The 27,379-nt window shown below is 47.9% G+C and overlaps 2 protein-coding genes across 2 annotated transcripts; one reads left to right on the top strand and one right to left on the bottom strand.

Moving 5' to 3' along the window:
• The first annotated feature begins 1,585 nt into the window (after positions 1 to 1,585).
• Positions 1,586 to 17,043, top strand: TSPAN16 (tetraspanin 16). The gene is made up of 6 exons (XM_087816166.1): positions 1,586 to 1,654; positions 4,713 to 4,910; positions 6,925 to 6,999; positions 8,613 to 8,717; positions 11,459 to 11,608; positions 16,987 to 17,043. Exons 1-6 carry the CDS (start codon positions 1,586 to 1,588, stop codon positions 17,041 to 17,043), a joined length of 654 nt encoding a protein of 217 aa, XP_087672292.1.
• Positions 14,511 to 24,214, bottom strand: RAB3D (RAB3D, member RAS oncogene family). The gene is made up of 4 exons (XM_016207877.2): positions 23,953 to 24,214; positions 23,141 to 23,259; positions 22,929 to 23,053; positions 14,511 to 18,999 (listed from the first exon to the last, which is right to left on the bottom strand). The coding sequence occupies exons 1-4, from the start codon at positions 24,178 to 24,180 to the stop codon at positions 18,812 to 18,814; spliced, it is 660 nt and encodes a 219-aa protein (XP_016063363.1). The 5' UTR covers positions 24,181 to 24,214; the 3' UTR covers positions 14,511 to 18,811.
• Positions 24,215 to 27,379: the final 3,165 nt, after the last annotated feature.

Here is a 27,379-nt window from a genome sequence, read left to right on the forward strand (position 1 = left end):
CGACAGGCGCTGCGCCGCGCCGCTCCCTCCACGCCACCTTCTGTCTCCCACCCTCCCAGCCCTTATCCGCCCCTCATTTTCCCGTCTTTCTTTGCTTCCAGCCCAACCCTCCTTTGCACCTTGCATTTTCCCATGCGCCCATCACCCCCATTTCCTCGCCTTCCTTTGTGCTCCTTTATCCCTGGCTCTGAGGCTCCTTATTTTAAAAGACCATGTGGGCCCTGACCAGGTAGTTCAGCTGATTAGAACATCCTCTGGATATGCCAAGGTTGCAGGTTCCATCCCCCACTTAGGGTACATACAAGAATCAACCAAGGAATACATAAATAAGTGGAACAACAAAGTGATGTTTCTCTCTTTCTCCCTTCCTTCCTCTCTCAAATCGGTTTTTTTTTTAAAAGACCATTTAGAGAAAAACATGGAAGGACATACTCCTAGCTGTGAACATGGCCCATGGGCCAGGGAGGAGACAGTTGCTCTTCAATGAATATCTTGCTTAGTTCCATATGTTCCAAGAAGAAGGAGATTTGAGAAACACTCATTAGATTAATTCAAGTGTAAAGTATTTTCTTCCTTTGAGCTGGACCCTGGGGTCACAGAAGATTCTGAAAGCCCTGAGCCCTCCAGGATCTGGACGTAGACAAACTGCAGCCCAGGACTGGACAGAGGGGGCAGAGGTTGGTGTAGCCTGGACTTGGATGGGGTGGGGTCAGGGAGACAATGTGGGCTAGGGGCTGCAGGGGCTGGGCCTGGGGGCTCTCTGCCCACACGCACATTTTTTGCCCTGAAATGCTCTCTATGCCTCTGTTATCATCAAGAAAGCCCCAGGGATCAGTGACACATGGGCTCAAGGACAATCACTTCACCAGCTTTGGCTGAGCAAGCCTCAGATGGAGAGAGTGGGAGGGGCCACAGGTTCTGGCCTTCGTGACACTCTTGGAGCTTCAAAGCCCAGCCTTGATCCCGCTTCCCGTGTGGCCTCAGGCAGTTGTCTCCGGCCTCCCTGAACCCCATGAGAAGGATGAGCCAAATGAGCTTACGTGTGGGCAGGGGATTTGGGCACTCAGTGGCTTGTAGAGTCCTGCATCATGGTGCCTGCATCATGGTGCCTCTTGATTCATTCACTCCACAGTCATTTCTTGAGCACCTACTGTGTACAGGCTTTGGGAATATAGTCATGAGTAGGGCAGCCCAGGTCCCTTCCCCCTTGAAGCCCCCCAGTCTAACAGGGGGCATCAACCACATAAGTGGTCAGTGCTGAACACTCTATCCATAGGACCCCCATGGCATCTGGGGGTACAGGGGTGGCACATCATGCCTTTTTTCCACCCCTCATGTGTCCTGTTTGGAGGAGCCAGCAGGAAGGCAGTTTGGGGCATGGACTCCAGCATCCACTTGTGATGTGATAAAGGCTTATGAATGAATCCCCCCTGCTGCAGGTGATCAGGCAGCCAGAACAGAGAGGGGCAGAGCAAGTCAGCTTTAGTACCCCCCCTCCCCCAAACCTCTACCATCTCAGGGAACAGTAGCTCAGAGGTTTAGGAAGATGCTGACTTAAATGTCCAGGGCACCCCAGTCTGCCAACATGGCTGAAATGCACAGTCCCTATTCTTCTTTGAAGAGACTGTTATCTTTCCTCAATGGCTTCATGGCTGTAAGTATGTCACAACCCAGGCCCCGTGGCTTCACAGCCCTTCCTCCACGCCTAACTCCCTCAAAGACAGAAATAAGTTGATCCAAATTCATTGGCATCCAGATCTGTGGTCCCCAGGGAAGCAGGAGGAATGTGGGCCAGGCCGAGGAGGAGCAGGACGCGTTGGTAACAGGCGTAGTCCGCTGCCCGGAGCTGGTGAAAATCACAGAAGAGCGTGACCTGGGAGCCCAGAGGCAGTGGAGGGACAGCTTGGCTCTAAGTCAAATCCTGCAGAAACTAAATTGTTTTGGGAGGGCAGGAGGGAGTGGTCATTTTCTTGGTCCTTTAAATTTTTCAAAACGTTTTTTTCTTACTATAAAAATAACTTGAAATGTGCATTGTTCAAGAAGTAATTGTTTTGATAGTAGACGAGTATAAGGGCAGGCTACCAGGAAGAGAGGATATTAAATATCACTCCTCTTGTTACCTGTACTATGACATTTTGATGGGAATTAAAGGAGACAGTGCATTTAAAGGGCTTATGCCTATCATGGGAACATTGCTCAATAAAACTCACCATTATTAGATCCTTCCAGACTTCTCTATATATCTTGTAAAAACAGCATAACAAACATGGGAAGCTATTACTTTACAATCCACTCTTTTTACTTTAAAAAAAATTTATCTTTATACCCCTTTTCAGTAGAATTTCTTTTTTTAGAGCAGTTATAGGTTCACAGCAAAATTAAACAGAAGACAGAGATTTCCCATGTACCCCCTGCCCCTACAGTGCACAGCCTCCCCCACTATCCACATCCCAAGAGTGGTGTATATGTTATAATTGATCAACCTACATTGGCACAGAATTATCACCCAAAGTCCATGGTGTGCTTTGGGCTTTACTCCTGGTTTTGTACATCTTATGGCTTTTGATGACATAGCCATCATTTTAGTACCATATGGCAGTGATTTTCAACCTTTTCCATCTCATGGCACACATAAACTTATTACTAAAATTCTGCAGCATACTAAAAAATAGATTTTTTGCCGATCTGACAAAAAAAATAGGTAACATTTTGTTTCATTCACACCAAACGGCTATTGTTTTGTTGGCTGTTGTCATTTTTTGTTTGACAATCTAAGGGAAAAGAGGTCGGTGCCCTGACTAAATGGTCAGGTGTTGCATGTTTTTTAAATTCTTGTGGCACACCGGTTGAAAATCACTGCCATATGAAGGAATTTCACTGCCCTAGACTTAGAATCATACATCATATAGTCTTTCTTTCACTCAGCAATATGCCTGTAAAGTTCCTTCGTGTCTTTCCAAGGCTTGATAGCTCATTTGTTTTTAGCACTAATATTCCACCATTCGGATGGACCACAGTTTATCCGTCCATTCACCTGCTGAAAGACATCTTGGTTGTTTCCAATTTGGGGCAATTATGAATAAAGCTGCTAAGACATTCATGTGCCAGTTTTTGTGTGGACATGAGTTTTTAAAAATATTCATCCACAATGCTACATTTATTACATTCTCTTAGAAAAATGGAGAACTGTTTATGTACCCAATTCATACATATAAAACTTTATACAGAATATGTATAGCACATAAAGGCCTCTGGTACAGCTAAAATCCTGAAGCTACAATTCGGGTAATCCTGCTGCAGGGTCTCCAGTTTATCAAATCTGTGTGTGGACATAAGTTTTCAACTCCATTGGGCAAATACCAAAGGGCGTGACTTCTGACAGTCCACTTTTTTTTTTAAACTTTCACCCAAGGATATTTTTCCATTGCTTCTCAGAGTGAGTGGAAGAGAGAGGGAGAGAAACATCGGTGTGAGAGACACACTTTGATTGGTTGCCTCCTGCACGTGCCCTGACCGGAATTGAACCTGAGACCCTTCAGTTGGTGGGCCAACACTCTAACCACTGAGCCAAACCAGCTAGGGAACAATCCACTTTTTTTCTTTTAATATATCTTCATTGATTTTAGAGAGAGGAAGGGAGAGGGAGAGAGAAAAACATCAGTGATGAGAGAGTCACTAATCGGCTGCCTCCTGCATGCCCCAGACTGGGGATCGAGCCAGCAACCCAGGCATGTGGCCTGACCAGGAATCGAACCTCGATCTCCTGGATCCTAGGCCGATGCTCAACTTTTGAGCCATGCCCGGCCAGGCACGATCTACTTTAAAAAAACTGATTAAGGCATTGAAAAGATATTTTTGTACTAATAAACATTCTCCTACAATAGGGGTCAGCAAAGTACAGCCAGATAAGTAGACAGGTAGAAAGATGACAGATGATGATAGATGATAGATAGATAGATAGATAGATAGATAGATAGATAGATAGATAGATAGATAGATGATAGATAGATGATAGATAAATAGATGATAGATTGATGATAGATGATAGATGATAGATAGATAGATGATAGATAGATAGATAGATAGATAGATGATAGATAGATAGATAGATAGATAGATAGATAGATAGATAGAAAGATAAAGATAGATAATAGATAGACAGGTAAATAGAATTTCTAGGTAAAGATTTCTTTACCATAAAACCTTTAATGTTTTAAATATGAATTGCAGCTGAAGGTTCCTGGGTTCAATTCCGGCCAAGGGCACATTTTTCGGTTGCAGGCTCGATAACCAGCCCCAGTTGCGGCTCGTGCGGAAGGCAACCAGTTGATGTGTCTCTTTCACACTGACTTTTCTCTCTGTCTCTCTCTCTCCCTTCCACTCTCTCTGAAAAGCAATGGAAAAGATATCTTTGGATGAGGATTAAAGATCAATAAAAATAAATAAATAAATAAATAAATAAATAAATAAATAATAAATAAATAGATAGATATGAATTGCAAGTGTCCTCCTGTCCCTCCCCCCCAAAAAAGTTTGTTGCCTGGCAGCTATGTATAAGAATGTTTCTCCACCTCCTCACCAACACCGGGTATTATTTTTTAAATGTTTTTGCTAATTTTATTGGCCTGTACTCTCCTTTTCCTTCCCCCAGGAGAGTTTTATTTATATACAACTGACAAGCTGCCTTTCCGTTTCTGATTTCTGTTCTAAAGATGTCTGGTGTGACCCTCATTGGCCTAGGCATCTATGTCAAGTTCAGAGGGGCTTTCCTCACAAGAGGCCTCGGGCTGCCCTCTGCATGCCTGTTCCACACTGGCTCCCTGTGCCTGGTGATGGGCTGCATCACGGTGCTGCTTGGCTTCGACAGGTGGTATGGAGCAACCAAAGAAAGCAGAGGCACTCTCTTGTTTGTAAGTTGGATCTGCATGCAGACCCCAAAACTCCCTTCTTACATACAAATCCTCACTGCACATGCTGTAAATCCCTATTTTACAGTGTTTACGGTGTCTCATTGGATGGCATCAATACATTCATCTTTTCCTTTATGATGTGTCTCACTTAGAGCTCTTTCCTGTATCCTTCAGGGGTTTAATCATGTGTGGTGTGAGGTAGGGATCTGATTTTATTTTTCCCCCAGCAGATGATATACTACTGTATGTGGCCTGGGGTGTGGGAATGAAAGTTTTGAGCATGATCAGGCAGATAGCATGTCTCAGATTTTACATGCCTTATTTTCACACACAGCCTTGGCTAAACATCTCTTTAAAATCCAGCTCTCGGCTTCCCCATTCCCATTTCCCTTAGACTCTTGTCTGAGCAGATTATCCCACCTTATGTTTAATCTGTCTCCATTGGTTTGTTTCCCTTCCTCTACTGTGTTGCTACAAATATCCAGTTATTTCGATCTGAAGATTTCAGGGAGATTTTTACTCTAGTCACCTCTTAGAGCACCTTGCCCCCACCCTCTTCCTCCCTGAAACTCCATCATCTCTCATTTCCTTTCTTAATTATGTTCAGCAAATATTTATTAGCCATGTTCTGTGCCTGCATTATTTTGTCTTATTTTTAATATGATATGGAGACTGTTCTCACCATAGTTTAACTTGGAGGAATCAGAGTCCTCTCTATCACACACCCCACATCCAACCCATCTGAAAGCCTGATCTGCTTTACCTTCAATATCTGTCCCTCCAAAGCCTCTGAGATCTCACTCACAAAAGCAAAGTTTTTTTGATTGTGTTGGGAGCCACAGAAGTTTCTGAGCAGAGAAGGGACTTGCAGGGCTCAGGTGCTTGTGGGCGCCCTCTGGTGTCCATGGGGGGAACAGTGTGAGGGGACCAGAGCAGAGGCACTGTGCTTGTCCAGGTGGGATATGGTGGGGGCTGGACCTGGTGGAGTTGTGGGAGGGGGTGACAATGGGCAGCTTCTTTTGGGATAGATTCTGAAGATAGAGCCACTAGGACTTGCTGACACCCAGAAGCAGGGAAATAGTAACATTGATATTAATATTAGTCCTCATAATATGTTACATGAGCCACTCGTCTGGGGTTCTACAATTGCTAAACCCTGCACCCCCGTTTACCCCTGTGGGCTCTGGAGACCTCAAGGGTGTATCTGCTGCACTTTCTTGCCTCTCTGTGTCAAGGCCAGACAAGCCTGGCCATGAGCCAGCCTGGTGACTCAAAGCCTCAATTATCAAATAGATCTTTAATAATAATAATAATAATAATAATAATAATAATAATGGTACGCATAAATGGAAATAGGTGAAGCCAAGAGCTGACCTTACTTGCCCCTTTCTGGCCTCAAGAAATTCCACAGAACCCACAGAGACCCCTGGAGCTGGTCCCACCTCTATATTGTACAGATGGGGAAAGTGAGACACCGGGAGGGAGGGAGGTGGTTTCTCCTTAATGGGTCACTTGAAGACCTCCCCTCTTCTTGCCAAATTTCCCATTGTTTTTCACTGTGCAAGTAAATTTATTGGAAACGTTAGCAAATGTTGATATTTTTCTTCCTGGCACCCACCAACCTGTCACCTGTCCCCCTCCTTCAGGTGTCACCCCTCTTCCCACATTGGCAGGTCTGAGGCTTCTCCCCTCCTCCTGCCTCTGCTTTGTCCTACCCACCGCCTTTCTGCTTCCCACCGCCCCTGCCATCTGCAACATACAGAAGTCCCCACTTAAGCCTCCCTGACGCCCATAAAGTGCTGGGTGTGAAATGGGGGTCCAGTTAGCTGGCTCCTAAGAATACCCTAGTGCCGGCATCCTGGACAACATGTAGGAAAGTGACACATGAAGGAAATAACACCTCCCTACCCCACTGGGTGTGAGTCCTTTCAAACCGGGGCGGTTATGTGGCCTGCGGTGTGGGCAGAGATGCCCAGCAGGCTCCCGGCTCCCACCCACCCCTTGTGTCTTCCAGTGCTTCTTGTGCATGGTTGTCACTCTCACTGTGGAAATCGCGGTCGCCACAGCGGTTCTTGCCGTCCTCCCAGGTGTAAGTACCGTGCTGCTCCTCTCCTTCCGCATTAGAAACAGAACCAACTGAACCTCCTCACGCCCACCCCCGCCGGGAGGCCCTCAGGCTCTGCGCTGCCCGCCGAGATCCAGGGGTGGCTGGACCTCAGGTCCCTAGCAAGGGAGTTTGGACCTTCAGAGATGGGATGAAAAGCCGAAAACCTCAGCCCTCCCCTCGAAGGCTTCAAGAAACTGGCCCAGGTCATCCGACCATCTCTCCTGCTTTGGGTGGTGGGGTGGTAGGAAGTAATGGGAAAAGCTGTGAAAGTTGTTGGGGCTTTTGAAATACATTGAAAACGGGGCTAGTTAGCAAAATCCATCCAGATGACAACGAGAGATGCTTTGACCCATCCATCCCATTTTTAGGAATTATTCAAGGATTTGTTTGTTCGTGGGCAGAATGACATACATATGGGATATACAAAAGATTGCCCCTGGCCTAGTGAGCCTCACTGGTGGTGGGGTGTGTGTGTTTAATTTATAATAATCATTACAAGAGAGTCCAGTGCAGCTGGAAAGAAGGAAGGAGAAGGCTCTCTATGAATGAGATGGTATGTTCTTCAGGACTTAGTGATGTCCTCATTTGTGTCCCCCCAGAGGCCAACTCTGAGACAAGAATTGGAAGGCTCCGTAGGGACAGGGAAGTGAGGCAGGAAAGGGAAAGCAGTTTCTAAAAGGTGAACTGTGGGCAACTGGGTTCAGTTCTGCTGGGGGACATCTGGGGCGCAGTGCAGAGCACACATCTGCTTTTCCACTCAAGGGGCAAGGAAGCTGCGGCGTTGGCCCACCACCTTCCATCAGTCACGGCTTGAGTGCTGCTGCCAGGACGCATGTGGTCGAGAGGCCACAGAAAGCCCTTGGTTGCTGGCAGTGGGCACCCAGGCACCCCGTGCACAGAAATGCCGAAGGCCACAGGGGCATGAGCAGGAAACCAAGAGCAATTGCCACCCTTGTTAGAGAACAGCCAGATGCAGAACAAGAGTAGAATAAAGCAAGGGGGGAAAATAGAATATACTTGCCTTGACACACAGAATATCTCTTTTGGGACACAGGAAACAGTGACAGTCGTCGTGGAGTGGGAGGAACTTGTTGGCTGGGAGGAAAAGGTGGGAGGGAGCCTTTTCATGGGCTACCCTTCTGTGCTTTGTGAATTTTGAACCATGTGATTATATCACCTCTTCAGGGGAAATTTTTAAAATTTAGGCCTTTATTTAAAAAGTAGAAATTTAAATGTGTGGTGGTGGTTTTTTCTGTGCAGAGAGAAAGATTGAGAGAGAGAGAGATTCAGTTTCTAACGTTGATATTCAATCTTTAATAGAGTTACAGCCAAATTGGAGGGGGTGGCGGATGTGTGGGCGACTAGAAAGAGCAGATGATTCAAACTGGCCTGTGATGGATGCGACCAGATGCGCTGGGCTCGCGACCCACGCTCCCCGTGTCTCTCCCTCGGCTGGCGGAGCCTGAGTTTGTCATCCGAGGGGAGGGAACGTGAGGGAAGCGGAACCGAAGCCCCCACCGCTCTGCTCTGTCCCCAAGAAACCTCACCAAACGGGCACCTCGCTTGTGCCCATGGCTTCACGTTTGGTCTTTGAGGTTGGAGAAAGAGCCCTGGAACACCCCTTGGTGACCCCGAAGAATTACAGAGGTTACAGTGAGCCAGGTGACTATTCCGCGGGATGGAACCTGGTCACGGAGAACGTGAAAGTCACATCTTTTTTTAATGTGGTAAAATATACATAACATAACATTTACCATCTTCACCATTTTAAGTGGCATTAAGCACATTCACAGTGTTGAGCAGCATCCCCACCATCCGGCTCCGGAACCCTCTGGCCGTCCCGGGCTGAAACTAGGCCCCATTAAACCCCAACTCCCCTCGCCGCGCCTGGCTCCCACCGTCTACTTTGTGTGTCTATGGATCTGACTCCTCCAGGGACCTCCTGTAAGTGGAATCACACAATATTTGTCCTCTTGGGACTGGCTTATTTCACTCAGCACAATGCCTTCAGGGTTCATTCGTGTTGTGGCATGGGTCAGAATTTCCTTCCTTTTTAAGGCTGAAAAATATTCCTTTGTATGGATGCAGCACATTTTGCTTATCCGTTCATCCTTCAGTGGACACTGGGGTTGCTCCCCCCTTTTGGTTGTTATGAATAATGCTGCTGTGGACATGGGTGTGCAAGTTCTCCTTGAGTGTTTGAGATCCTGTCTTCAGTTCTTTCCTTCCTTCCTTCCTTCCTTCCTTCCTTCCTTCCTTCCTTCCTTCCTTCCTTCCTTCCTTCCTTCCTTCCTTCCTCCCTCCCTCCCTCCCTCCCTCCCTCCCTCCCTTCCTTCCTTCCTTCCTATCCTCACCTGAGGATATTTTTTCCATTGCTTTTCAGAGAGAGTGGAAGGGAGAGAGAGAGAGAGAGAGAGAGAGATCGATGTGAGAGAGACACATCGATTGGTTGCCTCCTGCATAGCCCCTCCGGAGGGCCTGGGATCAAGCCTGCAACTCAGGTACGTGCCTTTGGCCGGAATCATACCTGGGACCCTTCAGTCCAAGGGCCAATGCTCTAACCACTGAGCCAAGCCAGCCAGGGCTGCTTTCAGTTCTTTTAGGTCAGCGATTTTCAACCTTTTTCATCTCGTGGCACACATAAACTAATTACTAAAATTTTGCAGCACACCAAAAAATATATTTTGCCTCTCTGCCAAAAAAAAAAAAGGTATAATTTTAATTCATTCACACCAGACGGCTATTGTCGTGTTGGCTGTTGTCATTTTTTTATTTGACAATATAAGGGAAAAGAGGTCAGTGCCCCTGACTAAAGAGTTAGGTATTGCATGTTTTAAAAATTCTTGCAGCACATTAGTGTGCTGAAGCACACCAGTTGAAAATCGCTGTTTTAGGTGTACACCCAGAAGTGGAATTGCTGGATCATATGGCAAGTCTATGCTTAATTTTTGGAGGAATTTCCATACTGTTTTCCACAGCAGCTACACCATTTTACATTCCCACCAGCAAAGCACGAGGGTTCCAGTTTCTCTACATTCTTGCCAACACTTGTTTTTTTTGTTTGTTTGTTAGTAGCCATATGCATGGGTGTCAGCTAGTGAGACTTACAATTTGAATCTTGGTTATTTAAGGAGAAGAACCAGCATCTTTGTGTCATCTAAGTTCCTGGGGCAGGCAGTTGAGGAGGGTCTCTGAGGCCAGGGAGCATTTGGAAGGAGAAGCCTGTTCTTAGGGATGCTCCACATCTTAGTTTGGTTCAGGAACTGCTATGGGGCTTGGGAGGGATCACACAATGCGCAGAGGGCTTGCTGCACCCCAGTTTTGCCTTCTCAAGCTTGAGACAGTAGAAGATATCTCTCATTCATTCAGACAGCACTTCAACTAATCTTATTACGTGCTGGGTACTCCTCAGGGCTCTGGGAACACAGCTAAGCACAAAACAAAATCCTTGCCATTCTGTTGCTGATACTTGAGTGGGAAGATGGACAAGAAGCTACCAAGTAAGCATTGCTATAAGGGGTGATGAGTGCTATGAGAGAAAACAAGGCATGGAAAGGGCACAGAGAGCAAGGGTTTTGTTGACTTGCAAGTACTATTTGTCACATATTTTCAGCACACAGTAGAAGGGCCTGTCCTGGCCCCCTGGAAGTTAGTTGGGGGTCATGTGATGAGTTCTGGCCAATGAGCAGAAGTGACGTTTGTCACTTCCAGGTCAAATTAGTTAATTGCCAGTGCCAGGCTCTCCAGAGCTCTCCTTTATTTTGTTACAATAGTGGAACCATCTGGATGGTAACTGCTTCATCCACTTGAATCTCTGAGTAACTTTGATAAACAGAGTTCCCCTTCCAAGTTGTGATGGGCCCGGGGGGGTGAAGAGAAACAAATGGCTGAGATTGAGGAATTGTTTGTTACACAGCATCACTTTGCCCAGCCTGACTGATACCAGGGCTGTGGCTAACTTGGAAGAAGGGGTCAGGGCAGGCCTTCCTGAGGAGGGACATTTAAACAGAAAGCTGAATGAAGTGAGGGAGAGAGTCTTGCAGATATTTGATACAACAGCATTCCAAAAAGAGGGAATAGCCTGTCTAAGGGGCCTAAGGTTGGAGCTTGCTAAGTGTGTTTGAGAAACATTAAGGAGACCACAGGCTAAAGCTGAGTGAGTAAAAGGGAGAGTGGGCAGAGATGAGGGCCTGGAGGAGACAGGGCAGGTCATTCAGGGCCTTGTGGGCCATGATGAGGAGTTCAGCTTTTATCCCAAGTAAGATGAGAACCATGGGGGGTTCTGAACCATGTGGGGGTGGAGGGTAAGGGAGGCACTTAGCCAAGACCCTGGAATATTATGGCTGCTTTAGATGGTAGTCATGGTGACTGTGATTTCTATTGTTTCTGTTATTTTAATATTTGAAAGGAAGTCTTCAAGTGTTTATTTTCCTCTCTGCAGCTGAAGTGCTGTGGGGTGAAGAACTACACAGATTTTTCTGGCTCTTCCTTTGAGATGACGACTGGCTACACCTATCCAAGTAGTTGCTATAAATCCATCGGGACCAGGGCCTGGGACTGGCACGTGTCCACAGATGTCATCCACCAGATGGTAACTCCAGATTTTGTTGGCGATCACCATGGTAGACCCCAGGTTGTGAGTTCAATCCCCGGTCAGGGCACATACAAGAATCAACCAATGAAGTCATGAATAAATGGAGCAACAAATTGATGTTTCTCTCTCTCTCTCAAATCAATCAATAAAAAAAAATTTTAAAGAAAAATAAATAAATTGGAAAATGTATGATAGTGATAAGTGTTCAGGAGAAATATAAAACTAGGAAGCTGAGAGGGGAGGTCATTTTGAGCAGGGTCATCTCATTAATGGTTCACTTAGAAAGGGTGAGGAAGGCACGTGGGTGCTGGAGCCCTCAGACGTGATTCAGGTGAGAAACACCTTACCCTGGGGATATGCCCTCTTCATCCAGCTAATGAGTCTGGCCGGCACTTCTCTGGGTGGGCGAGGGTGGGGGCTTAGAACCACATGAGTCAGGACCACAGCTTCACTCATTTGTAAAATGGGCTGCCCCTTAGTTTGCTGTTAGGCATTGGTGAGGTGGAGCGCACTGGAGGCTTTGCACAATGCCCTGTGATTCCGGGGAGTTATTGTGATCAACTCGAGAGAGGTCTTATCCAAGGCAGGGATCACAGGGAGGCAGTGGCAGAAATATGATGAGTCCTTCATGCACCACTAGATACGCTCGGAGGCCGCTCACCATGAGAACACTATGCGCAGGAGCTATTCTCATCCCTGAGCCTGTCCAAGGAGCGGCTCTTTGCTCAGAGCCAACTTCAGATAAGCCTCTGAGAAATTTTTTTTGTTTGTTAAAATTTTTGTTCTCCTGCCCGGCAGGCGTGGCTCAGCAGTTGAGCATCGAGGTTCAATTCCCCGTCAGGGCACATGCCCGGGTTGCAGGCTCGATCCCCAGTGGGGGGCGTGCAGGAGGCAGCCGATCAATGACTCTCTCATCATTGGTGTTTCTCTCTCTCTTTCTCCCTCTCCCTTCCTCTATCTGAAATCAATAAAGATATATTAAAAAGTAAAATAAAAATTAAATAAAGACATATTTTTTTATAAAACCTTCTCTTCTCCTATCTTATTTAAAGATAATTGCGTAAGGCAATAACTAGAAAACTGTGTTGATAGACTTATGTTAAAATGTAATTTACGTGACAATAATAGCATGAAGAAGGTTGGAGAAAACAGAGCTATATTGGAGCAAAGTTTTCGTAAGCTATTGAAATTAATTTACCTTTAATCCAAACTAGATTTACAAACCTGACAGGAAGGAAGAGGGCAGGGGTTTCTGGAAAATGTAGTTTGCAGGACCCAGAGGAGAACAGTAGAGGACAGAGAAAAGACCTGGGGGAAGCGAAAGGAGAATGGCTCATGTGCATCATGAAAGGCCTCCACCTTCTACCCACCACTGAAACTGTCTGTTTTAACAGGTCCAAACCATCCCCAACTTGGCCCTGAGAGACCTTTGGCCATCTATAAAACCCTGCCCCTGCCCTTTCTGGAACAGGATGCTCTTCATCTCTGTGTATCCAATTTGATTCAGGTTCCAGAAGTCCCTCAAGTTGGTTCAATGTTTCTTTAGTCCCCAAGTTTAGCTGCCAGGCATTATTGCCACCTTGTTGCTGTTTGTCAAGCTGGGAGGACAGACCTGGGGAAGGCAGAACACCGGGGCCCACATGGTGCTGGAGATGTGGCCTCCTTTTTGTTTCTCTGTGTCACTCATTGCTTTTTGAAGGGAGATTGAAATAAGAGACTTGGGAAAGCCCTGTCAATCTGACTCCTTTCTCCTTTGCTTTATTTTCATACTAGCTGGCAATGATTTTGGTTCTAAGTGCCTGCATGGGGTGGCATGGCCTGCTTTCTCATGCAACTGTCTTGTTTTGTAAATTATTATGTGGGGGAAAAATTGAAAATGTTCACAAAAGATAACTTGTCCAAAGAACCCCCCATATTCCCCTAACCCAGATTCAGCAATCACCAAGAGCTCCACATGATTTGATTCACTATCTCCTTTTTTCTTTTGGTGAATTTAAAACAAATCCCAAACAGTATTATTGTCCCCCTTCATACTTCAGTACACATCTTTAAAAATGTATACAAAAATAAAATATAAAAAACAAATAAAAATAAAAATAAATGTATACATTTGTGTTGGCAACCCTAATGCCATTGTAAAATCAGACTGAATATGTGTGTATGTGAGTATCCTCAAAATTCATAAGTTAAAACCTAATCCCTAGAGTGATGGTATTAGGAGGTGTGGCTTTGGGAGGTAATGAAGACATGAGTGTGGGACCCTCATGAATGGGATTAGTGCCCATGTAAAAGAGACTCCAGAGAGCTCCCTCACCCCTCCCCACATATGAGAACACAGTAAAAAAAAAAAAATCCATCCATGAACCCAGGTGATTCTAACAGGTGGCCATGGTCACAGCTGAGAATCAATAAAACTAGGGCTTCATCCAGTGACCATAGCAGGCTGCAACAATTCTTCCATTGGGGATTGCAAATTTATCTAATTTTTTCATCTTTCTTTTAGGGAGATTTTGAGGAGGATAATAAAATGGGCACAGTCATATTTGTAATCACTGCAATTAACTCCCACTTCCGTAAAACACACCTAGCTTTCTTTGGAACCAGCCCATATCTCAGGTTTCTGTCCCTAAGCCAGTTGCAGGCAGGTACTTCCAGCCAGACAATCAGCACGTTTCATCTGTCTGACCTCAGTCATTGGTTCAGGCCTGGGCTGGGATCCAAGTGACCAAGAGAGCTGGTTTTGGGACGTTAGCTAGGGTGACCAGGAGAGAGCAGCCCCCCTCCCCACACAACTCACCTTGTTCAGAGGGGGCCACCTCCTGGGGGCAAGGCTGCAGAGAGAAGGCATGGAGACCAGGGATGAGAATCTTGGTACCGTATGCAAGTCCGAGGACCTGGCTCATTCTCGGGCTCTGCAATCCATTCATTCACTGAACCTACATCTATCCAGTACCTGCTGTATGTCAGAAATAAACTGTTTTTACTCATACTTCTGACACCAAATTGGGGGATTTTCTGTATCAAGCAAGCCTCTGCAGGTACCAACTGGGCGTCCTACCCTTTAATTCAATTCTGATACTAAGTACCCAGAGTCCATGTTAGAGGCTCAGTCCCACAGGAATGCCCCCATTTCAGATGCCAGTGGCAAGTATTGGGTCCCCAGGTGAGACACACTTCCGTCTGAGTTGGCTACAAAGTCAGGGGGTTTCAACCATCCTTCCATTTCAGGTTTGATAACTAGAATGACTCACAGAACTCAGGCTTTACTTGCTATTATGTTTATTATAAAGGATATAACTCAGGAATGGTCAGATGGAAGAGATGTATAGGACAAGGTATGGGGAAGGGGTGTGGAATTTCCATGCCTTCTCTGGCCACAGCACCCTCCCAGCACCTCAATGTGTTAACCAACCAGAAAGCTCTTCCATAGTTTAGGGTTTTCATAGAGGTTTCATTGCATAGGCATGATTGATTAAATCATTGACCATTGATTTTCACTCTATCTCCAGCCCTTCTTTCCTCCCTGGAGGTTAGGAGGCCGGACTGACAGTGCCAACACTCTAATCACAGCTTGGTCTTTCCAGAGACCAACTCCCATCCTGAAGCTACCACCCCCCCACCCCCACCCCAGTGCTCTTATTAGCATACAAAAGACACTTAGCACTTGCGAGATAACAGGGGTTTTAAGAGATGTGTGCCAGAACCAGGGACAAAGACCAAGTATTTCTGTTTTACTATAGCAGACAGGGACAGAGCTGGGTACGGTGGTGAAATATTCTTAAATCCCTGCAGTTGAGGAGCTAACCCTGCATTGAAGGAAACACTTGTTTAAGTTAAATGAGTAAATGATATAGTATTTTATATTCTAGGGGCTACGGGAAGGAGGGCACAGGGAAAGAGACATCAGAAATGCTGGGAGAGGGGTTGCAGTGCTAAAGTACTGAAGTGGGGGGCAGTGAGAAGGTGAAATTTGTAGAAAGACCTGAAAGAGGAAATGAGTGAGGGAAGCTTTGTGATGACCTGGGATAAGAGGGTTCCAGGCACAGGAAAGGGCAATGCAAAGGCCCTGAGACAGGGGCCTGGTCTATTCAAATAGCAGCAAGGAGGCCAATGTGACTGGAGCAAAGCAAGAGTAGGAGGCAAGTGGGAAGAGCTGAGGGGAAGGAGGTGGCAGGTCAGACCATGCAGTACTTTGTAGGCCACAGGGAGCACTTTGGTATTTAGTCCCAAATGTCAAAGTGGGAGCCATGGAGGGCTCTGAGAGGGATGTGACCAGACTGGGGTGCCCACAGGCGCCCTCTCGCAGCTGTGGGGGAGGACAGACCTTCCTAGTAGAATTCGTTGGGGCACCATTATCCTTCCTGCCCTCCGTGCAGAGGAACTTTCCAGAGCCAAGTTCCAGCTAGACACAGCCCCAGGCCTGAGCCTTCCTGGCCTAATCCGGGATCTGCTGCATCACGCATGGCCCTCAACCATCTGCTCAGCTGTGATTCAATTGCCCTCTTCCTGGAAATCGCATTTCACTAATGGAAATAAAAAACAACTGCATCTGGCACAACGGCTTTATTTTTTTTTTTTCTTGTGGAGAAAAGTGCACGTCTTTCCAATGGATATCAAAGAATCGCCTATGCTGGGGAACCACATCCAGGACAGGAACAAACAGGCTGAGAGCTCGCTCCGTAGTGTTTTGGGATTGTAGGGAAGAAGCCAGTTAGCAGAATTAGCGCTTCAACACTGAGGCCAAATTTCACCCTTTACTTGTTTTTCTAAGTGGAGCAGGAGAGAAAGACACAAGAATATGACCCCCAGAAAAGCAACAAGAAAAAGGAAAAAGAAAGCAGAACCCTAAACCACAGTGATCATGGCAATTTCCCACTGAACTGCCTGTGGAAAGGCAAATTGCTAAAAGCAAATGGTAGGAAGGGACAGCACCAACACAGGGCCCAGCCTCAGGCGACAGCTCCGGGCCCATCTCCCTGGAGCTGGAACGTGGTTTTCCCACAGCCTTTGGTTTAATTTTGTTTGTAAACTCAACAAACCTCCTTCCCCCAGTGACCTGGAGGACATCAGTTTCTGTTCCCCAGAGAGCATCTTGAGTCAAACCTCCCCTCAAGCATCATAAAATAAAATCTTGCCTTATTTTCAGAAGAAACAAAAATACGTTATTCTCCTGCATTAATCCCAGTCTCGAGAGAACCCAGAGGCAGCTGTCTCAGTTGCTACTTGAAACTGAACTGTTGAAAAATCTTGTGTAAACAGAAAGGTTGGGCCAAATCGGGTACAAGATAAAGCCAAAGCAGGTTTTATCACTCAGGCGGTGACAATAGGCTTGTCCCTCAGATAACTGCTGTCTGAACCACCATTTTTTCTGGCAGCAGCTTAGGGAAAATGGATTGGCCAACAGCATCCTGACAGCCCGTGGTGCATCTTAAGACATTCGGTTAATTTAATTTCACTTCTATATTAAAGCTACTAACATTTCTGACTCCCACCCCAAACATTCAGATCTTATACTTTGTGTGTTTCCAAGAATTTGACCATTTCACCAGTCATTTTACTTGTTGGTGTACAAAGATATCCTCACTTTGAAACTCTAAGGGCACACCCTGGTATGGGGTAAATAGGGCCCGCTAGAAACAGATTCAATCTAGAGTTTCCATAAAGGTAAGAGCTATGTTACACTTGAACCAGGCTTTCCCGATACCCCAGAGGAGGAGGCTGACATCTTTAAGGCTACAGGAGGTCATTTTGCCAGCAGGGCTGGGAGGGTAGAATTGGGAACACAGATTATCGGTTTAGGCTGTCCTCACAGTGTCTGTCAAGTTATGGGGCGTCAGTTAGTGTTCCAGGGCAGAAAGGGCCACTGAGCTGTGCGGGGTCTGTATGAAGACAGAAGATTCCCAAACTGCACATAACCTCTCAGCAGGAGCCCCGGGCAGCTGGGAACCCAAGCCTCAACCAGGGAGACTGACCCCAGCCCAGCCCCATCTGCCTGCCACTCCCAGGCTATATCACGAGGTGCAAGTGGCAGTAGCAGTTACACAACCCTACCCTCTCTCTCACTCCTCCGGCCAAAATCCAAAACATTCCTTAGAGTGACTCCTCCATTAGCAAAAACCGTCCCATTCCTGTGCCACACTGATGACATGGCTGATGAAATGGACGCTGGGTCTTCACCAGTCCTCAAGTGAAAGGAGACCAAGTCCTTACATCAGAAAGTCACCAGCGAGGGCAGGTTATGGGAACATTGCTCAATTTCCTTCTCTAGCAGGATGTAAGATGTGGAAAGACCTTGCTTAAAACATCAACTAGCCAAATGGGCCCTAGGAGGCAGGTTTGGGTGGGAGGTACAAGGTTCCAGGCTCTGAGGTTAAGTCCTGGCAAAAAACCCCAAGCAGTAAGGCCAGGAGCTAAGCAATTCTCTGCCTGGCCTAACACAGTGCATAATTCCAGAATTCAATCCCAGCTCAGGAATACCATGGAAAAGCCAACAGCAACACAGTGGCAGGGTCGTGGTGGTGTGAAATTCTAGGCAAACTCAGAAGGCACTTCTGGGGTCCCCAAAGCCAGGGGGCTCTGACTCCCTATCCCTTCACAACAGGAAAAGCTGCTTTAATACTGTTTTCACAGACAGAGGATCTGCAAGCCAGAAGGGAGGGGTCTGCCAGGGTCAGTCACCTCCCTACCTGGGAGCCTTGAGATCAGAGATTTATGGGCAGGCTTGGGATCAGAGCAGGGGACCCTGAGCAAGGAGCCACGTTCCTCTTCTCCAAGGATGAACTCTGAGAACCCACATGGCATGAGGAAGAAGGCAAGTCATCTTCACCGGCTCGTGAACTCCAGACAATGCCCAACACAGAATGGATGTGGACTGGCTCTCACCCAGAAGGCACTGTGGAAGCCCCACAGGCTGCCCATGTGCCCCCACAAAAACACCTGAAAAGCAGCAAGCTCATGCATGTCAACTTCCCCAGACTCTGCCTCTAATGCAGAGTCCCCAGGGTCTGGAGCTTGAGACAGGGGCTGCTAGGGCAGGCTGGCGGCTACGGTGAGAAAAAGAGCCATGCGGGGAGTGAGTGGCAACTGACAGCTGACAGGGGGGAAGGGGGTGCCCTGAGCTTGGAAACAGCCCTTGTGGCTCATGCCTCAGTCACATTCCCTGCCAAGGCAGGAGGGGGTGGGTGGGGGTTGGGGCCATCTCTAGCAGCTGCAGCTGCTAGGCTGGGGAGGTGGGGCATCCCCCAAGGTGGGGCCTTTCCCATTGCTGCCAGGGCTGGAGCTGGGTTCCAGGGACTCATTCATCTTCTCACAGATGACATCCACCAGGCGCTCGAAGACCTGCTTCACATTGATATTCTCTTTGGCACTGGCCTCAAAGAACTCGAAACCTGGACAGACACAAGTGGGGACACCTGTGAGACCCTGAGGGGCAAAACCTGGGCTGTGACATCATCCAAATCGGGTTCTAAGCCCACTTCTGTCTGTTATGCAGTTGTGGGATCTCAGCTCAGTGCCTTAGTCTCTCTGAGCCTCAGTGTGCTTGTCTATAAAATGGGAACCATGTTAATAAAAACCCGTGACAGCAGCCCTGCTCTAAACTGTCCTAAGAATCTCGTTGTCCCAAGGCAGTGGCTGCAGGAGTCCAGGCAGTAACATTCCGGTGCGTAGAGGGCATGGGTGCCCATGGGTGGCTGCGGCTTACCTTCCACCCAGTTATACTGCACAGGAAGGTGCAGCGAGGGTGCCCACAAAACTAGATGTTTATATGCACTTTTGAAATGTTCTGGAAAATGTGCTCAAGACCAAGTAAAACATAGCTCAAGACTGGCTTCAGCCCAGGAGGCTACCAGTCTGCAGTCTCTATCAGGCAGGTAATGGCGGGTTTCCCAGTGTTCGTGGAGAGCGCGTGATGCATAGTTCCTGGCCTACAGAATGCACTAAAATAGTGATAATAATGATGATGATAAAGAGTGCTTATATCATGCTTACTATGTGGCAAGCACTTTCTAAGAACTTTACATAAATAAACACCTTTAATGGTGCTCTGAGGTTCATCCTCTTAAAACCCATTTTACAGATGAGGAAACCAAGGCACAGAGAGGGAAAGTTACTCACCTAAATTCACATAGGTAACATGTGGCAGGGCCAGGGTTCACGCTAGGCTGCCTTGCTCAATAGCAGTTAATAAATATTAAATAAATATTTTAAATATAAATAAATAAAGAATAATAAATATTCCTATTATACATCCTTGGGTCTTGGCTGGCTGACTCCTTCTGGGGATGGGGGATGTGAGGTAGCTTTGGGTATATTCTTAGTGACCATCATAACTTGTTTGCTCTCCCAAAGGTGGGAGGTGAAACAAATGCTTTGGGGACTTGTCCAACGTTCCTCAGCTACAAAAAGTGGCCAGTCAGATTGAAAATAAAGATGTACATGACAATCCTTCTTGCATCCCTAAAAAGGCTGGTTAAGGATCTGCCTGCAGGGAGCTGCCCCTAAAAGTCCCTGATGTGTCCCCACCCGCCACACCCATCAAGGTGGGCCAGAAATTCAAACACACACCCACCATATTACACATAGCACAAGATAAATGGGCCTCTAACCTGGCACTTGTCATGCTACACTATAAAAATGTAATTGTAATTAAATAGTTAGGTGTGTAATTATCTGTTTCCTATCCGTCTCCGCTACTAGACCACCAGCTCCAAGAGTGCAGGATTTCTGTCTGCCTTGTCCACTCTGTAGCCAGTGCCTAGCACAGAGCAGGCACTAGGGAACTACTTGCTCAATGACTGGATGAATGAATGAATGAATGAATGAATGAATGAATGAATGAATGAATGAATGAATGACAAATAACAGGGGCAGGGCATGAACTCAGATCTTCTACTCTGAACCTAGTGGTCATCAATGTTACCCCACTGCCTTCCTGAGCAAACCTGGCATTTCCTTAAACATGTGTAGCTCTACCTCAAACAATCTCAGTTCTTTTCCAGCTCCCCATCATAAATATTTGCTAGAGAAGGTAAACACTGCTGAAAAAGATCAAGACAAATATAAAAGCCATTTGTAGTTTCATCACCCAGAGGCAATTATTATTGGTGTTTTGATATTTAGCTTTCTACTTTTAAAAATACAAATACAGCCCCACTAGTGTGGTTCAGTTGGTTGAGCATCAACCTATGAACCAAGAGGTCACCAGTTCAATTCCAGTTCAGGGCACATGCCCACAGTGCAGGCTCAATCCCCAGTAGGGGGTGTACAGGAGGTAGCCAATGGATGTTTCTCACATTGATGTTTCTCTCTCTCTCTCTCTCTCTCCCTTTCTTTTGCTAAGATTAATAAAAAGATATTGAAAAAAACAAAAACCAAATACACAATTGTTGGATTTGGGTTTGTAGGGGTGTGTGTGCACGCACATGTGTGTGTGTTGTTTTTTTTTTATTAGGATAAAATTTCATCTCCTGCTCTGTACTCTGGTACTTTAAACATAATGACAGAGTAAGAATTCCACCCCCAGCCCTGGCACTAGACATTCTCTGCAGGAAGGTGTGGGCAACATCCACAACTGGGTTGTAGGTGATTTTACCAGTTCCAGGCAAATTGGGGATTTAGGACTCTCCAGCACATCTGGACATGAAACCCAGGCTGGAGTTCCCAGAAAACACATGGGACAGAGGAGCAGGTTAAATGACACCATGAGGGAGCAAAGAGCCGAACCTCAAATGGAAGACATTCCATAGAACAAAGACCCAGTTTCTCTCACAAATTGATGGCAAGAAAAAAGAGAAAGGGGACTATTATAGTCCAGGGTTCTTTGGACTTTTTCTGTAAAGGGCCGGATAGTAAATATTTGAGGCTTTGTGGGCCATGAGGCTTTGCGGCCATAAGGTGCTCACAGTTTTACATGCAGGCATCAACGATAGTTCACAATCATGCCAGCTAACAGATGCAACCTACACATGTGCCAGAATCTTATAACTGCTACACATGTGGTAACTCATTTAACCCTCATGATAAGTCAATGAGGTAGGGTTGTTATTATCTCCATTTGACACATAGGGAAGTGCAGACCCAGAGAGCTGGAGTCACAGGTATACAAGATCACAAAGCGAATGAGAAACAATATGAGTTAATGTTCAACTGAGGCCAGCTTTTGCCTATTTAATCTTTCTAACAGCCCTATGAAGTAGACACCGTTTCACCCCTGTTTCCTAGGAGGAGAAATGGAAGCACAGAGAGGGGAGGCAATGTGCCCTAGATCACACAGCAGTGGGCTGCAGACTGGGGTTCTAGCTCGAGTCTGGGTCCTTAACCCACCCTACCCTACAGTAGTTACACCACCTCCTGTAAGGAAAGTCCTAGGAGAGCCTAGAATACTAGAATACTCCAGGACAAGGCTTTCATTGAGCTTAAATTTTGAAGAGATCATTCATTCACCTGATTCAAAAAGATAAACTGAGAAGTCCCCCTCCCACCCTGGTTTCCAGCCACCCGGTTCTCGGGCACACAGGTCACCTCTGTTACTAGGTCCTTCTGTATCCTCCCAGAGTTCCTGTAGGCAAACATAAATATATATTCTTACTCTCATCCTTTTTATACACTAATGCAGGTGTTGGCAAACTGCAAGATGCCAGCCAAATCTGGCCCATCGCCTGTTTTTGTAAAGAAAGTTTTCCTGGCAGTCACACTCATTCATTGATGTATTGTCTATGGCTGCTTTCAGGCAGAATTGAATAGTTATGAGAGACCCTATGACCAAAAATACTTCCTATCTGGCTCTTTAAGCATATGTTTGCTGACCCCTGCCTGAACTCAAGGAAGCAGCCATATCCACTATTCTGCAATTTGCTTTTACCACTTAACCATATATCCCAGAAATCCTGCCATAGTGAACATAAAGAATGCCCTTACCCTTTTTCATGGCCACACAGCATTCCACCACATGAATATACTTTATGTTTTGTTGCTTCCTCCACTGTGAGACACCTGGGAGGTTGCCAAGGTTTCCCTGCTACTAACAGTACTGCAATTTGACATACTTGCTGCTTCCCATGTGGGTGAGGATGTTTGTGGGATAAATTTCCAGAAATAGTTTTTTGAGTCTGGGTTCCTAGGGCAGGAGTCAGGGAGTGGGGATCAGTGGGTGAGTCCCTGGAATTAAATGGAGACGGTGGCACACATGTGGGCATTTTTCTGGGCAGATCCTCAAAGAGCAAAGGGTTGTAGACTGTGGTTGGACCTGGGATCTGAGCATGGGGATGGGGGTTTGTTCTGGGAGGTCCAGGGCCTAAGGCCCAGGTTGGGCACTCACCAAGGTCATCGGCAAGCCTCTGGCCATCCTCAGCAAGCACAACACGCTCATCCTCCAGGTCACATTTGTTCCCCACAAGGATGACCTGAGCATTGTCCCAGGAGTAGGTCTTGATCTGGGTGGCCCTGTGGAGTTTGAGGGCTGTCAGGCCAGAGATTTGGGGTTAAAGAAGAGGGCAAAGGTCAGGGGATCAGTGATCAGCAAGCACTCACCAGTCCTGCACAGCGGTGAAGGACTCCTGGTTGGCAACATCATACATGAGCAGGAAGCCCATGGCTCCGCGGTAGTAGGCTGTGGTGATTGTACGATAGCGTTCCTGTCCTGCTGTGTCCTGGGGAAACAGTGGGGTCAGCCTGCTAGAAGCCACCTGCAGGACACTGTGCTCACAGCCCCAGTCTGATGGGGACGACATGGACCTGCCCTCACTGCTGGGGTCTGATGGGAGAAATATGGGCCTGCCTATACAACCTCCAGTCTGATGTGAGACATGGTCCTGTGCTTGAGGAATTTCCAGTCTGAGGGGTCAGTGCCTCTCACAGACTTATAAGCCCCTATGACCTCATCTCCAAGAACCAACTTAATGACCACAAATAGGAGCCACCTGGGCCAGAGGATACTATCTTGATGCAGGCACCTTGGTGCTTGTTACCCTGACAACTGTTACCAACAGCTGCATTGCGGGGGTGGGGGGTGACTCTGACACCTGGCAGGCTCAATGGGAGCCTCTGGATTCACACTTGAGATGGTACTCAAACCACTTTCCCATTAGTCTTTAGGACTTCTAGCTGCCTTGGGTTACTACCGATTCCCCCTCAGACCTCACAGGGCAGGGCATATCCCCTCATCCTGATGAATTCACCTCAGATAATACTTCCCTGCTCTTCACACCTCCCCCACCTCCCTGACTCTGGGCTACTCTCTCTCACTGGGGATCCCTTCCCACAGCCCTACACCCTCCCATGAATGTCCCTAGAGGGACTCCAGGCCCTTCTAGCTGCAGACCCAGGACAGCAGCTGGGCCCACCCAGATCTGCAGCTTGATCCTCTTGTCGTGGCGGTAGACAGTCTTGACCTTGAAGTCAATGCCCACGGTGCTGACAAAGGCGGGTGTGAAGGAGTCATCTGCATAGCGGAACAGGAAGGATGTCTTGCCCACACTGCTGTTGCCAATGAGCAGGAGCTTGAACATGTAGTCGAAGTTCTGGTCTGCTGCATCACGTGAGCCGGTGGGGGGGTCTCCAGCTGAGGCCATCCTGGCGGGGAGCCCCCTGGGGTGGAGGCCTGGAGCCCTGCAGGGAAATAAAAGACAAGTAACCTGGGTTCAAACCTGGTTCTGCCACTTGGAGGCAAGTGACACTGGGTGCATCACTTGCTCTCTCCAGGACTCAGTGTCCTCCTCTGGAAAGCGGGGATGTTTGAAAAAAGCAAAGGCCCAGGTTGGGGGCCACATGGGGGAACCAGATGGCCACTGAGGAACCAGACCCTGGGAAGGTGCAGGTGTGGACTTTGTTCCCTGGTGAGCAGCCAGTGTGGCCCAGGTGTGAGCTAGGGGGAGGGGGCCCGCCAGCTGGATAGAGCCCCCCCTTGCAGACTGGGTGTTGACTTTGGCAGGTGTCAGCCACCACTAGGGTGCCTGCCCTGCCCCCACCCAAGCTGAGCTTAATCCCTTCCCTGATCCCCAGAGGGAGGGGATTTCAGTAGATCCAGCCCAGGGGTTTCAGTGATCCAGCCCAGGTGTAAGCCTAGCTTTGTCCCTGCAATGGGTACTGCCACCTTCTGTTTGTCAAAGGGGCCGGGCCCATTTCATTCTGGATAGAGCTGACTCAATCCAGCCCCAGCCCATGGAGGCTGGGGTGATGGTCCTCAAATAGAAAGGAACCACTCCAGTCACCTAATAATCAAGAACCCCACTACCAGGACCACCACTCCTCGCAATGTGTCCCCACAGCTGGGCTGCTTCTTCTGGGTCCAGGACACCCTCTCAAGCTCTCATGGCCTCCCTAGACCTCAGTTTCCCCAGCCGTCTATGGCTGCTCCCTGAGCCACACAGGGAGGTTCCCGAAGACGTGGGTGAATGGAGGACACACCTGCAGAGGAACCACGGGCAAAGCTCTTTCTCAACTGCCTGTGGGGCTTTTTTCCATTTTAAAGGACAGGACCGGCCCCCCTTTCCTGCCCAGCCCTCAGCCCCACCCCCTGTTCCGGGAGAACGAGTTTCAGGGGAAGACAAGAGACAGGAAGCCTTTCCCCAAGCTGGGCAGGGCTGCCAGGCTGGGCACCCGCCCCCCCCAGCCCACCTGTCAGCCGGCCCAGGGCAATGTGCCCATCCTCCCTTAACGCCTGGCACTTGGTAAGGGTCCTGGGATTTGGCCCTGTCCCTCTTTGCTGGATTTGGGGCGCCCCAGCCGGTGCAGGGTAGCTCTGGAGCTTCCTCCCATCACCATATGGTCCCATCTCTTGTTCCCAGCGGGGCTCTCGGCCCCGCCCGCGCCCCATTAACGCTCCCGGAGGAGCCCAGCTGGGTGGGGGCGAGGGAAGAGGCGTCCCCCGCTGCCGGCCTTTGTTCCCCCGGGGCCTCCCCAAACCCCCTCCTCCTCCCCAGACCTGCTGGGACGCGAAGGTGCGGAGCGGGGTGTGCTCCCTCCGAGGGGGTCAACTCGCCTGGGGGTCGTTGCCCGCTGGGTTTCCGCCTCTGAACTCGCTGCAGCCTGCCCTCGGCCGCAACCGCGACCGCGACCCTGACCCCGCAGCCACTGCCACCACAGCAGCCCGCAGCCACCCGCAGCCACCCGGATCCCGCGCCGGCTCCGCCCAGACCGGGGAGGAGGGGCAGCTCCCGGGGCAGGGCAGGGCGGGGCCGAGTCCGGGGCGGGGCTTGTGGAAAGCTGGGGCAGGGGCTGGAAGCGGCACCACGTGGGCAGTGGTCCAGAGTTCTCCCCAACAATGAACTACCTATAGAGATCCTACTATGTGCAGAGCTGTTGAGAGAGGGGTTTCTGGAGCCAGGTTCGAATCCCAGCTCCACCTCTTTCTAGCCCTGTGACTTTGGACAAGTTACTTAACCTCTCTGGGCCTCCGTTTCCTCTACAGCCAAGAGTCTCCACCTCACACGGTTGTGTATGGTTTCTGGTTAGAATTAGTGTTTGTAAATTGCAGCACCTGACCCTAAAGTGGGCTAGATCCCTTTGCCAAATACTGTTATGGGCCCTTGGAATTAATCCCCCTTTTACAGATAAGAAAACTGAGTCTCAAAAAGGGTCATCTCCTTGACTGAGGTCACACACTATGGAAATTTGGCACATCCAGCTGAGGTCCTATAGTTTTCTTTATGCCAGCAGGACAACATCTGCACTTACAATAGTTTAGGCTTTGCAAGTGTTCAAATTCCAACTCCACCTGAAGCCACTTGCTGAACTTCTCTGAGTACCACTGCTTCATGAGAACAGCAGGTGCGTCTAAGGACTGCCATGAGAATAAACAAAAATGACATGCATCAGTCAGTAACAAGCAGCCCCGAAATTTCCATGGCACCCAACCCCACTGGTCATTATGGAGAATGGAAAATGTGGCGAATCAAAGACTGGCTTGTATAGTAGTCCTCCCCTATACCCAGTTTCCTTTCTGTGGGTTCAGTTACCCAGTCAACCAGTTTGAAAATATCAAATGGAAAATTCTGGAATAAACAATTTATAAGTTTAAAATTGTGCGCCATTCTGCCCTAGCCGATTTGGCTAAGTGGTTAGAGTGTTGGTCCATGGGCTGAAGAGGACCCTGATTCTTCCCCAAGTACATGGTCAGAATCAAGCCTACCTTGGTTGCAGGCTTGATCCCTGGCCCAGTTGGGGCACATGCAGGAGGCAACCAATCGATGTGTCTCTCACATCGATGTTTCTCTCTCTCTCCTTTCCACTTTCTTTGAAAAGCAATGAAATAAAATTGTGCACCATTCTGAACAGCATGATGAAATCTTGCACCATCCTGCTCCATCCCACCTGGACATAAATCACCCCTTTGTCCAACACATCCACACTGTGGACACTCCCCAGTCATTAGTCACTTAATAGCCATCTCAGCTATTAGATCAAATGTCATGGTATCACAGTGCTTGTGTTTAAGTAACCCGTATTTTACTTAATAATGGCCCCAAAGCACAAGAGTAGTTAGTGATGCTGGCAATTCAGACATGCCAGAGGAGCCATAAAGTGCTTTAACTGAAAAAGTATGTATGTATAGGAAAAAAACATATATAGGATTTGGTACTATCCACGGTTTCAGGCACCCACTGGGGGTCTTAGAATGTATAAGGAGGGGACCATTATACCCTTCTCTTTGGAAATGACTGGTGGGGTCTTTGTTTACATTTCACAGGCCAAAGCAAGACACATGGCAACTCCCAATATCAATGGGGTGGGAGACACACTTGTCCCCCAGGGATCAAAACCAGCTATTGT

This window comes from Miniopterus natalensis, chromosome 4 (genome assembly GCF_054644295.1).
Source record: "Miniopterus natalensis isolate mMinNat1 chromosome 4, mMinNat1.hap1, whole genome shotgun sequence".
NCBI lineage: Eukaryota > Metazoa > Chordata > Mammalia > Chiroptera > Miniopteridae > Miniopterus > Miniopterus natalensis.